This window comes from Ranitomeya imitator, chromosome 3 (genome assembly GCF_032444005.1).
Source record: "Ranitomeya imitator isolate aRanImi1 chromosome 3, aRanImi1.pri, whole genome shotgun sequence".
Classification (NCBI taxonomy): Eukaryota; Metazoa; Chordata; class Amphibia; order Anura; family Dendrobatidae; genus Ranitomeya; species Ranitomeya imitator.
The window spans coordinates 458322770-458336593 of NC_091284.1; the positions used below are offsets into that span (position 1 = coordinate 458322770).

Genomic DNA, 13824 nt, shown 5'->3' on the forward strand with positions numbered 1-13824 from the left:
AAATGTTGCAGCACATAGAATGTCACAGAAAGTACAATAAATCTGAAGGCTAACAACCTACCCAACATAAAAGAACATTTTCAATAATATAGTTGTTAAAAAAAAATCCAAGGAGCAGGTTTACTATTTAGAAAGAAGTACAGTGGGTATGGAAAATATTCAGACCCCTTTAAATTTTTTACTCTTTGTTTCATTGCAGCCATTTGGGAAATTTAAAAAAGTTCATTTTTTCACATTATTGTACACTCTGCACTCCATCTAGACTGAAAAAAACAGAAATGTAGAGTAGATATGTTTGCAAATTTAATAAACAAGAAAAACTGAAATATCACATGGGCATAAGTATTCAGACCCTTTGCTCAGACACTCATATTTAAGTCACATGCTGTCCATTTCCTTGTGATCCTCCTTGAGATGGTTCTACTCCTTCATTGGAGGCCATCGGTGTTTAATTAAACTGATAGGACTTGATTTGGAACGGCACACACCTGTCAATATAAGACCTCACAGCTCACAGTGCATGTCAAACCAAATGAGAATCATGAGGTCAAAGTAGCTGACCAAGGAGCTCAGAGACAGAATTGTGGCAAGGCACAGATCTGGCCAAGGTTACAAAACAATTTCTGCAGTGCTCAAGGTTCCTAAGAGTACACTGGCCTCAATAATCCTTAAATGGAAGAAGTTTGGAAAACTTCCTAGACCTGGCCGTCCAGCCAATCGTGGGAGAAGAGGCTTGGTGAGAGAGGTAAAAAAGAACCCCAAGATCACTGTGGCTGAGCTCCAGAGATGCAGTAGGGAGATGGGAGAAAGTTCCACAAAGTCAACTATCACTGCAGCCCTCCACCAGTCGGGCCTTTATGGCAGAGTGGCCCGATGGAGGCCTCTCCTCATTGCAAGACATATGAAAGCCCGCATAGAGTTTGCTAAGAAACACAAGACGGGCTCCCAGACCAGAAATACGATTCTCTGGTCTGATGAGATGAAGATAGACCTTCTTGGTGATAATTCTAAGGGGTATGTGTAGAGAAAACCAGGCACTGCTCATCACCTGCCCAATACAATCCCAACAGTGAAACATGGTGGTGGCAACATCATGCTATGGGAGAGTTTTTCAGCTGCAGGGACAGGACGACTGTTATTGAAGGAAACATGAATCTGGCCCAGTACACAGATATCCTGGATGAAAACCTCTTTCAGAGTGCTCTGGACTTCAGACTTGGCCGAAGCTAAAATATCAAAGGAGCGGCTTCAAAACAACTCTGTAGCAATTCTTGACTGGCCCAGCCAGAGCCTTGACCTAAACCCAATTGAGCATCTCTGGAGAGACCTGAATATGGCTGTCCACCAACGTTCACCATCCAACCTGACAGAACTGGAGAGGATCGGCAAGGAAGAATGGCAGAGGATCCCAAATCCAGGTGTGAAAAACTTGTTGCATCATTCCCAAGAAAACTCATGGCTGTACTAGCTCAAAAGGGTGCTTCTACTCAATACTGAGCAAAGGGTCTGAATACTTATGACCACGTGATATTTCAGTTTTTCTTTTTTAATAAATTTGCAAAAGTTTCTGCATTTCTGCTTTTTTTTCAGTCAAGATGGGGTGCAGAGTGTACATTAATGAGAAAAAAATGAACATTTTTTAAATTTACCAAATAGTTTCAATGAAACAAAGAGTGAAAAATTTAAAGGGGTCTAAATACTTTCCGTATCCACTGTATAACTCAAACTGAGACAGAATTCTGCCACATTGCATTAAATGTGCCACATTTAATACATTTTGGGTACTTTTTGCGCCTCATACAAAAAGAAACATGGTAAGAGGAAGTTAACCAAGAGGTGCTATAAAATTAGACAACAGTCTCTGAATATGGACCAAATGTATCATTTAGCATGAGCCACTGTAATAAATTTGGTGTATTTACTTCAACTGAAACTTGATTTAAAAACATTTACTACTCAAAGACAAACTTTTAGCAAATAATGCAAGCTTAGAGAATACTGAGTGTGGAATGTACCCACTGTAATGATTCAGTTCTCCTAGCAGTTGTCATGTAACTGCAGGTATGTAATTTGCACACTTGTGGTCAAATGCCAACTAGATTCTCATCTGCTTCTCCAAATTTTCATAGAAGAAAGCCGAATCCTAACAATTTGTCTATTATACACTATTACTATCCTACAAGCTACACTGCTTGCCAAAAGATTGCCATTGGATGGCAATAACTAAGAGTATTAGTAAATCTGCCACAATGGATTTCTCAATTATAAATGCACTCATCTACTTATATTATGTAATTTAGAATATGAAACAGCATGATAAAAATTAGTGTTTTTATCCAATGGAAATAAGCAACTTACTAATTGACTGTTGTTTGCAAAACTGCATGAATTGCCTGATAGTAGCCATGGTCACAGAAAGTTTGAAGGCTTTCAGGTAGCCCCTTCAGACATATTGATAGTCTTTTGCTGACAAACTGGGAGGAAGTGGAAGCTCCCTGCTATGTGACGCTGTGACAATCCATCACAGGTTGCCTGAAAGCCATTACATTTCGTGCACTTTTGAAAATGAGAGACAATTAGAACGATGCTTTCTTTCACTTTTAATGAATTATTGATTTCCATCAGAAAAAGAAAACCCGTTCAATAGAAATTTAAAGGAATTAAAAATAAATAAATAAAGGTTTGCTATTTTCCAGAAACAGAATTTGTCAATGTTGATGGGTACATTCACGAGAATTGGAACGAGCTGTTTGTTTTTCTTATATGATCACAGGCATGGCCACCATTTTTGGTTATGGTGAGATACTCAGCGCTTTTGTTCTTATATGATCACAGGCATGGCCACCATTTTTGGTTATGGTGAGATAATCAATCAGACAAGCTCAATATTACACAAGGATATTTTACAACATATAAGAAAATTCACTTTGTGATTACGCAAAACTTCCCCTTCTTATAAAAGAAAAGGCAAGGACCCCATGACGCCATCACAACTACGAAATCTTCCTAACTACAGATGGAATAAAATATCATACTTACTGACTGAAGGATTGCCAAGGCCACCAAAGGCATTTCCACCAACAGAACCAAGACCACTGAATGTTGAAGGCCGATTAAAAGGTTCTAAAACAACATAAGTTATAATTAATTTAGCTACATGAGAAAGACAAATCATGTGGATATGAGATAATAAAATCTAATAAAAGAAGATATCAGCAAAAACTTTTAAAGGTGTTGCCTCACAAGACACATTTATGGCATATTAATAGGATGATGGTACCAACTCTGGGATCCACACCTACCTCCAGAACAGGATCCTCTGATCCCCCGTGTCAGTTTGTATGTGGCTACCAGGGAGTTTCTATATGTATTCATATAGTAATGAATGGATAAAGTTGGCACATGCACTACCACCGCTTTTCTCAAAGATGATTGGTCATCAGCTTGAGCGATCCCGTTCTGGAGGTACCAAAGATGTTACCCATATCTGTTGGACATTTATGGCATATCCAAATAAATGAATAACTCTGGTGAGACAACACTTTTAATAAATGTACATCTTAAAGGAACAATTTGTATATTAGAAAAAAAATAATGCATACCAAGATGAGCAGATGGATTGAGAAAATTGCTGTGATGAGGGGGAGGACCAAAATGAGCCCCTGCAGGGTGTGCACCGCCTACAAAAGGACAAAAAAAAACAAATATCAAAAATTGTATAAATTAAAAGGGTTATCCGGGACTTTTTTATTCCTATAGGGTTAAGAACGTATGAGTAGGTAGCTACTAATTACCTGTTTATGCTGCCATGCGACAATCTCTCCTGGTTCAGGCTGCTTCTTTGACTTTACGTTGACAAAGCAGCTTTTTCTCTTCAGCTCTGCTCTGTCAAGGGGGTGTCACTACCGACATCATGCTGATTGTCAGCTAGCTCCCCACAGTTGGGTAGCAGGGAACATGACATTGGCAGTGATGCCCTGTCGACAGAGCAGAGCGGAAAAGAAGGAACATCTCTGTCGATTTGGTGTCACAAGAAGCAGGAGAATTACTGGCAATAGCAAAGCATGACCACTCTGAGATGGAAGAGGTCATCTTGGAGCAGAGCAAGCAGGTAGTTAGCAGGTTCTTAGCCCCATAGGGAAAAAATAAAAGTCCCGAATAACCACTTTAAGTAACCATGGATAAAGACGGCTCTGATGCTGCGAATCATATGCGCATAATTGGTATATCAATATCATATACCGTATTTTCCGGCGTATAAGACGACTTTTTAACCCCTAAAAATCGTCCCAAAAGTCGGGGGTCGTCTTATACGCCGGGTACGGCTGCAGGGAGCGATCCTGGATGGTTCCCAGGGTCTGAAGGAGAGGAGACTCTCCTTCAGGCCCTGGGATCCATATTCATGTAAAAAATAAAGAATAAAAATAAAAAATATGGATATACTCACCCCTCCGACGGACCCTGGCTCTCAGCGGTGCAAGCGTCTGCCTCCGTTCCTAAGAATGCAGTGAGTGAAGGAGCTTCGATGACGTCGCGGTCACGTGAGCGGTCAGGTGACCACGACATCATCGCAGGTCCTACACTCACTGCATTCTTGGGAACAGAGGCAGACGCTTGCAGCGGTGACAGCCAGGGTTCGTCGGAGGGGTGAGTATATCCATATTTTTTATTTTTATTCTTTATTATTTCCATGAATATGGATCCCAGGGCCTGAAGGAGAGTTTCCTCTCCTCCAGACCCTGGGAACCATACGCACCGCACACGCCGTATAAGATGACTGGGCGTATAAGATGACCCCCGTCTTATATGGCGGTATATCCCAAACTCCATATTTTATATGGAAAAGTTGGGGGTCGTCTTATACGCCCAGTATACACCAGAAAATATGGTAATTAGCAAGTATAAACATATAATCTTTTCAGAATCATTTACACTACAATCTGCTAAATGTTGAAAGACTACTATATTCCTCCATCTTGAAACCATTATTTTCAATCTACCGTACTTAATTATATATTGTGCTGTAGATATGGTAAGTAAAACTCTCACACAAAATCTATGGGTACCATAACCGGAAGATAAGTGAGAAGAGGTTACATGACAGCTGTTACACAATCAAGCAATAAAATGAAAAATAATTTAATTAAACATTTAAATAAAACAAATCTGGGCACTATTTAAAGTTCCAGTGACTTTTAAGTTTGGCAATCCCATTACAGATAAAACATGATCCCACAACTATAAGTGGATGTCTGATGTAATTTCCATCTGGGTTTTCTACTAAGTCATAAATATATGTCAGGATTGAAAAGATGACATGGTATAAATTGAGAACATTCTTAGTCTAGACACTCTAGACATTAGGAAACTAATGGCTGGAATTCGACAAATACTGCTGCTCCTCTTGAATAATACTCATGCCAAAATGTAAAAAATGGTAATTCATCTTTCATAGTTCTCCTGAACAAACTAGTATATTGAAATAAACACAAAACAGGGCAAATGAGTTGCAAAACTAAAGACGAGCTTGGGTAGTTTATGTGGTTTATGATCACTTCTGTGTCCCTTACCAATAACTAGGAAAATAGATGCACATTCTTTCCTATATTAATGTGTAACATCACATGCTGAAAAGTAAATGTTTAATGGTTCATGATAAATGGTAGTTTCCTACAAATAACTACATAGTGAATGTGGTGAATACCCACCAGCAGCAGAGAATAGAGTTGAAGGGCGGGCCAAGTCATGAGGGTGCGGATGGTGATGGATTGCTCCAAAGAGGCTCGGACCTGGTGGCCGGCTCAAAAACTCAGGCTTCAGGCCAAAATCAAGCTTGTGTGGATCTGTCTGCATCTGTTTCTGAAATGAAAAGCATGACTGGAATTGAGATTTCCCCCGTGGGCAGATAAGAAAGGAGGCTTCAAAGACCATACAAAATGCCACATTCACACCTTGAAATTGCAAAAATGATCTTTGTATGTGCTATAATTGAAATTACACTTTTTTTTTTTAAATCTGATGTTATCAGAAGTGACAGACACAGCTTAGTCTGAATAAATGGGAGTGACTTGACGTTTAGGTAAAATTACGAAATACATTCTTACAAAAACTGATCTTCTGCACTGAAACTAGAATAAAGTCTATGTCCTACACTGGACAATGCTCTTGGATGATTATAATATTAGCTGTTAATTCTTACAAAATGGCACAAATGATTATAGAAATCATTACCCATTCATTAAGAGCAGTTTTCATTTAGAGGACAGGGAAATTAAATGTGTAATTAATAAAAATTGCATATTTAGCCATCTAAAGCTCGCTGACCTCTAAAGTCTTTGAAATCTAAACCAGTGACTCCGTTGTGAAATGTTCACAAACATATAATATATAATGTGATATACAGTAGTTGTCTTTTCAAAGCCAATGTAAATATTCAATCAGACGTCCATGTTGCATGTACGTGTTGTGTCCGTTTTTTCCCCAAATAGATCATATACACATTGTAATCTAAACTGCTGTGTTCTTTATGGACCGTATGACTGTGCAAAACACAAAGAGACATGTCCATTTTTCTCCAGTATCACAGACGAAAAGCGCTAATAAAGGTCCATGAGTCAGTGAAAAACACGTACAGCACACAGATAGCATTAGTGTGCTATCTGTATTTAGTATAGGAGAAGCTTCGTCATTTATTTATCCAACCATGAAAAACACCGATGACACACTGATGGTAAAAATGGACACACAGACCGTACACTGATGACACCCTGATGGTAAAAACGGACACACAGACCGTACACTGATGACACACTGATGGTAAAAACGGACACACTGACCAAACACTGATGACACACTGATGGTAAAAATGGACACACAGACCGTACACTGATGACACCCTGATGGTAAAAACAGACACACTGACCAAACACTGATGACACACTGATGGTAAAAATGGACACACTGACCAAACACCGATGACACACTGATGGTAAAAATGGACACACAGACCGTACACTGATGACACCCTGATGGTAAAAACAGACACACTGACCAAACACTGATGACACACTGATGGTAAAAATGGACTCACTGACCAAACACTGATGACACCCTGATGGTAAAAACGGACACACTGACCAAACACTGATGACACACCGATGGTAAAAATGGAAACACAGATCATACACTGATTACACACTGATGGTAAAAACGGACACACTAACCAAACACAGATGACACCGGTACAATTTTTTCACGCAATGTTTAAAAATGCACATGTGAATGAGGCCTTACTGGCTCTAGGGTGCTGCATAAGTAAAAAAAAGTCTATACTTACCTCTCGGACTGGCGCTGCTTCACCTCACCAAGCCTTGTTTTCCCACCAGTCTCCTAATAAATCAATGTCACTTAACCATTGTTGTCAATCACCACTTCCCGATAATCTGCAATCTTCGCAATTACATTTAGGTGGAAAAAACATTGTTTTTCCACTCAGATGTAATGGTGGGGAATGCACATTAGCTGCTAGTGATTGGCTGCAGTAGTCATGTAAAATAGTATATCTGAGGAGACTGTAGGGGGACACAAGGCTGAGATCAGGGGAGAGGCACTGTCCAGGAGGTGAGAATAGATATTTTTACATTTATTTAGCACCCTGGACCCATTAAGTAATTGACAACCCCTACATTTATGCTTATTGTATATATGTGCTATATAATGTCTTTTTCTGACTTAGAGTGTCCTTACAACGTAAACACCTAATTTCCAGTTTTTCCTCCCCTTCTTCCCAGAGTCATAACTCATTTATTTTTCTGTCCACATGTGAGAGCTTGTTTTTCATGGGACAAGTTGTACTTTTAAATAACACCACTAATTCTACCAATGTACTGGAAAATGAGAAAAATATATCAAAATTCGGTGAAATTGTGAAAAAAAAACACAATTCAGACATTTCTTTTGGGAATTGTTTTTCTGGTATACATTTTGTGTTAAAAATGACCTGGCAATAAAATTGCCTTCATCAATAAGATTACGGCGATACCCAAAAAATCCAGTTTTTTAATTAGTTTAGTATTGTAAAAAAAATCAGAAGTTTGCAAGAAAAGATTTTTGGGATTGAGTCACCATTTTCCGAGACCCATAATATTTTTATATTTTGGACGATAGAGCTGTGTGATGGCTTATTTTTTGCAGTGCATGAGTACGTTTCTATTAATACTATTATGGGATAGATGTGACTTTTTGATCCCTACAGCCATTTTTGTGGAATTATGAAGACAAAAAAAAACATAATTTTGGCGTTCCTTCATTTTATTCGTTTATGGTGTTTAACGATCAGGTTATTAATTGCTTTTATATTTTGATAGATTGGACTTTTCTGAAATAAACAATAAAACATTTAGCTTTTTTTTTAGTTCTTTCATATTTTTAAAGCATTTTTTTACTTTTCACTGTTATTGTTAACTCCCTAAGGGGACTTGAAGATGCGACAGTCCGTTTGACAGCAGCAATTAACAGGGTAACAATGGCAGGCAGGGCACTGCTCCACCCGCGAATGTTAGTAGCAGGTGCTAACTGTAATATACAGCCATCACCTGTCTTGAATGGGGCAGGCTCGCTGTGTGAGCCCGCTCCTTATACATGCTTCCGATTTGTGTCGTACATGTACGGCGGGTGTCGTAAAAGGGTTAATCAAATACACGTTCAGCCAACAGACACTTCTCCTGATTCACTCATCTCTACAAACTTGTGATCTCTTGTTAAAATTTTGCCTGATCCTTCTTTCCTCTGATATCTGCCCCTGATGGAGAGTTGAGAAAACTCTGTGCAGGTACTTATGAAATATTGTAGGCTAAATCAAACTTACAAAAATAATCTCTAAACCTAGCAACATATAAAAAGCATGATGGCCAAACAGATGAGCAAAAAAAAATCATCAGGTCAATTATGGTTTAAAATCATGTTTGTAATGAATTTAAAGAGAACCTGTCACCTGATTCATACTGTACAAACCTCGGGCAGCAAGAAACGGAGCGTGGCAGCATGATTGCAGCCAGGTATATTTTTTCCTAAAACGCTTCGGCATCTCAGATGTCGGTCAGATAGACCTTGAAACGTGTTGCATAAACCACCAGAGTTCTTCATTACATCTGAATTTGTATCATTATGGCAGTACGGATTTAATCCACAAATTATCCTTTACGGCATCTCAGAGAACATATACCGTACTTTGAGCCCGGGGACACACAAGCTATGATTTTCACATGCAAGAGAATCGGCGTGATTATGCCAATGACTCTTGGCTCAAAGTCTGTTCAGAGTTTGAGCCAAGTATCATCTTAAGTGCGATCCAATTCTCTCACATGAAAGAATCGCATCACAGTTGCGGAGAAGATGGAGAAATAAAGGTCTCCATCTTCTCCATTGTCTGTTCGCAGTTGTCGGACTGATATCCGGAGTGCAGTATGATGTTTCACACACACCCATAGACTTGTATGGGCGAAAGTAATTCGAATTTTGAAGCCACTCGCAGCATACTGAATTGGCATAAGACTCATGTGAGTGAGCCCTAAATATCCCTGTATCGCTTCAGGTAATTGACAGGTGTCTCTCACACTGAAAAAGACTTGTCAGTCACCTCTAGCAGCTCTGGGAAAAGATGGCCTGGTCTAGTTTCCGGCTATAGCCCACTGCCGAATCTCTAAAGCATATTTTCTCTGAAATGCCATAGTGCTTTAGGCAAAAAAAAAAATACCTGCCTACAATCGAGCAGCTAGGCTCTGAGTCACGCTGCCCACGGTTAAAAAAAAGTTCTACTCCTTCATCCATTTTTTTAAACTAATTCTTATAGAACAAGGAGATATTTCGGAAGGTACGTCATTTAGATTACAATGTTTATTTTTATTGAATGGAGGTAGCTGACTTAACGTTTTGCTTTAGGGAAAACATCATAGTGATCATTGGAGTCAATTCACAATCCCCCGTGTGGCTTAGTAGTTATTTTAATAGTTTTTCTCATTTGGTTACTATAGTCCCTAAGGGAAAATTCTCACTTGAAATAAAATAACAACTTGCGTTCCAGTGCCGGGTAATCAAACATAACATGAGACTGCTTGAAGACAATGAAGTCCAACAAGGAAACTGAGAGCTCAGAACACAATTATTATCATTGTACCGTATATACTCGAGTATAAGCTGACCCGAGTATAAGCTGAGACCCCTAATTTTGCCACAAAAAACTGGGAAAACTTAATGACTCGAGTATAAGCCTAGGGTGGAACATGCAGCAGCTACCGGGAAATGTCAAAAATAAAAATAGATACCAATAAAAGTAAAATTAATTGAGACATCAGTAGGTTAAGTGTTTTTGAATATCCATATTGAATCAGGAGCCCCATATAATTCTCCATACAGTTCATGATGGGCCCCATATAATGCTCTATACAAAATACGCCCCATATAATGCTCCCAGTAGGTTAAGTGTTTTTGAATATTCATATTGAATCAGGAGCCCCATATAATGCTCCATACAGTTCATGATGGGCCCCATATAATGCTCTATACAAAATACGCCCCATATAATGCTCCATACAGTTTATGATGGGCCCCATAAGATGCTCCAAACAAAATACTCCCCATATAATGCTGCACAAATGCCGATTATGACACCATAAGTGGAGTGGATTATGACCCCTATGGGAGTGGAGTGGGGTCCATATTCATTACTGTAATGAGCAGTACCATGTGACCGCTCACTACAAGAAGAAGATGCCGGCGCCGGGAAACCAGGGACCGTGCCAGAAGCAGGTGAGTATGATTACACAGCTGCCGCTCCCCCTCCCCTGCTGACTCCTGGGTATGACTTGAGCATAAGCCGAGAGGGGAAATTTCAGCCTACAAAAATGGGCTGCAATTCTCGGCTTTTGCTCGAGTATATATGGTATTTGTTATTGTAGAATTTGAAATGCAAAGAACCAAACATGAAAGGGAAATTCTATCTGGAAACAAAAGGGGGAATTTATTAAGGCCGGCATTTCAAATGCCAGTTACAAAGAAAACCACACTGAAACCTATGTCAGCTATGAGCTCGTATAGACTTTGATTATGGTTTATGCATTTCTAAAGTAAATGATAGAAAATCTGCTCGACTTAGGTGGTGAGAAAATGAAAAATTTGAAAAAGTTTTTGAACAAAACAGTTATGATTAGCGTAGAAAAAAGACCTAAAATTACTATTTATTAGCTATGCATTAAAAGAATGAGTAACATCCAATAACAAACATATATACAATAAGAAAATATATTTTAAAAATAGATATGGATGAGAACAGGGAATTGCTACCCATACCCTAACCTGTTGCCTGTCTTGTTACCTGTCTACCAGGGGAGGTTGGCACCCTAAGGGGATCCAATAGTGGCATCCCTGCTCCTCGGTGGCTGTCCCTATTGTCCCTAGATGACCCTAGGTATATAATGGAACTAGTGATGAGCGAGTGTGCTCGTTAAGGTACCTTCACACATAACGATATTGTTAACGATATCGTTGCTATTTGTGACGTAGCAACGATATCGTTAATGAAATGGTTCTGTGTGACAGCGACCAACGATCAGGCCCCTGCTGGGAGATCGTTGGTCGCTGAACAAAGTCCAGAACTTTATTTCGTCGCTGGACTCCCTGGAGACATCGCTGGATCGGCGTGTGTGACACCGATCCAGCGATGTCTTCACTGGTAACCAGGGTAAACATCGGGTAACTAAGCGCAGGGCCGCGCTTAGTAACCCGATGTTTACCCTGGTTACCATGCTAAAAGTAAAAAAAAACAAACACTACATACTTACCTACAGCTGTCTGTCCTCCAGCGCTGTGCTCTGCTCTCCTCCTGCACTGGCTGTGAGCCGGAAAGCAGAGCGGTGACGTCACCGCTCTGCTTTCCGGCTCACAGCCAGTACAGGAGGAGAGCAGAGAAGCAGAGCGCAGCACTGGAGGACAGACAGCTGTAGGTAAGTATCTAGTGTTTGTTTTTTTTTACTTTTAGCATGGTAACCAGGGTAAACATCGGGTTACTAAGCGCGGCCCTGCGCTTAGTTACCCGATGTTTACCCTGGTTACCGGCATCGTTGGTCGCTGGAGAGCGGTCTGTGTGACAGCTCTCCAGCGACCAAACAGCGACGCTGCAGCGATCCGGATCGTTGTCGGTATCGCTGCAGCGTCGCTTAATGTGAAGGGGCCTTTACTCGAGATTTCCGAGCATGCTCGGGTGTTCTCCTAGTATCCTGGGCGTGCTCGTAGGTTATGTTTGTGTCCCTGCAGCAGCATGATTTGCGGCTGTTAGACAACTTGAACACATGCAGGGATTGCCTGTTTATTAGGGAATCCCCACATGTATTCAGGCTGTCTAGCAGCCGCAAATCATGCAGCTGCAGCGACACCAACAATCTATGAGCACGCCCAAGATACTAGGAGAGCACCTGAGAATGCTTGGAAATCTCGAGTAACGAGCGCACTCGCTAATCACTAAATGGGACATATAAACCTATGCAGACCGAGGTAACAGATAAATAAAACAAAATTCCCTGGACAAACAATTTAGTGAATTAATACTAATATGTCCAAGGGTATGATGAATAGTCAAAAAACAGTATCTCTGTGGGACCGGTCAGAGAAATGCAGAAAGCAACTGATAATGATTGTAGGTATCTAATCAATGAGGTCAGAACACTGTAGTGTGCTAACAGCAGATATCACCCTGCACATACCCTTCTCTGTTGCCTGCCTACCAGCAGAAGTTGGCACCCTGAAAGAAACGATAATGGCGCGCACACTCCTCGACGGCTACCCCTAACGTCCCTGCCAGGCCCTATCATAGACCCTGGGGCAAAATCAAAAAGACTACCTGGTATGTAGCCATAACAATATCATAAGAAGGCTATCGCCAGTGAGAAATTAATATATCTTATATAAAAAATGTGAAGATCATATAATAATAACTGTTTGGGGTAAGGTATGATGATAGGTAGCAAAAATATAAAAATCAAAATAATTTATAAAGACAAGAAACAAAATGGTTGTGATCCAAAACTTGTGACGTCTTCCCCAAAATTTTGCTGCACAGCTCTTAAAAAATTTCAGTCAATGGAGCCAAAGCATTAAAGCTTTCATGACAGAATTCTGGCATAAAAATTTTGAAAAGTCCCAAAATTTAAGGCACAGCTCGGAGTTGCACTCAAATTTTGTGACCACTTTTGTCTTCACATCAGTTTCATCCAGTTTTGGGAGTTGTGGTGAGCTGTGCACCTTGTCCAATGTTACCGATTTATGAAGAAGCGTTCACCTCTTCATGAATCAGGAGCATCTGACTCATAGACACCCCATGAAGACTGGTGTGAACAACACCGGTCTTGATAAATCAAACCCAATGTCTCTGAACTAAAAAAAAATCATGAAATTACAGTGCCTGTACAGATTGTACAAATTGTCTCATCAGAGAGGTAGAGGACTAGAAATCTAGTGCAACCTATAGGAAGTAGCAGTCCTATAAGTCAATGTTGACCCCTTTATTGAGTCTTGTCATGTGACTAAGGATAAAAGCCAAAACTAGAATCTCAATTTGCAGACACTGTGTTCCAGGGTACTGCCCCTCATCAGTGCAAAGTGCGATATCTGGTTTGGCCATGTGAGAGGCATCTGACCGGGATCCAAGGGGGTATTGTTTCTACTTGCGGAGAGTGATATGTCAAGCATGCCAAGATGAGGAGACTTTCAAGACCCAGATTGTTTCACATCACAAGAAATGGAGTAGCACACTGGGATTTTAATTGGATACCC

At 40.2% G+C, this 13824-nt stretch overlaps 1 protein-coding gene across 4 annotated transcripts in view; it reads right to left on the bottom strand.

Annotated features, from left to right (window-relative positions):
- AUTS2 (activator of transcription and developmental regulator AUTS2) overlaps window positions 1-13824 on the bottom strand; it is a 142183-nt gene that overhangs the window by 7490 nt on the left and 120869 nt on the right. For all 4 annotated transcript variants that reach the window (XM_069757425.1, XM_069757428.1, XM_069757426.1 and 1 more), the window contains 3 exons: window positions 5709-5859; window positions 3603-3680; window positions 3040-3123 (listed from right to left, as the gene is read on the bottom strand). In XM_069757425.1, the coding sequence (XP_069613526.1) occupies window positions 3040-3123; window positions 3603-3680; window positions 5709-5859 (313 nt within the window). The remainder of the gene's footprint in view (window positions 1-3039; window positions 3124-3602; window positions 3681-5708; window positions 5860-13824) is intronic.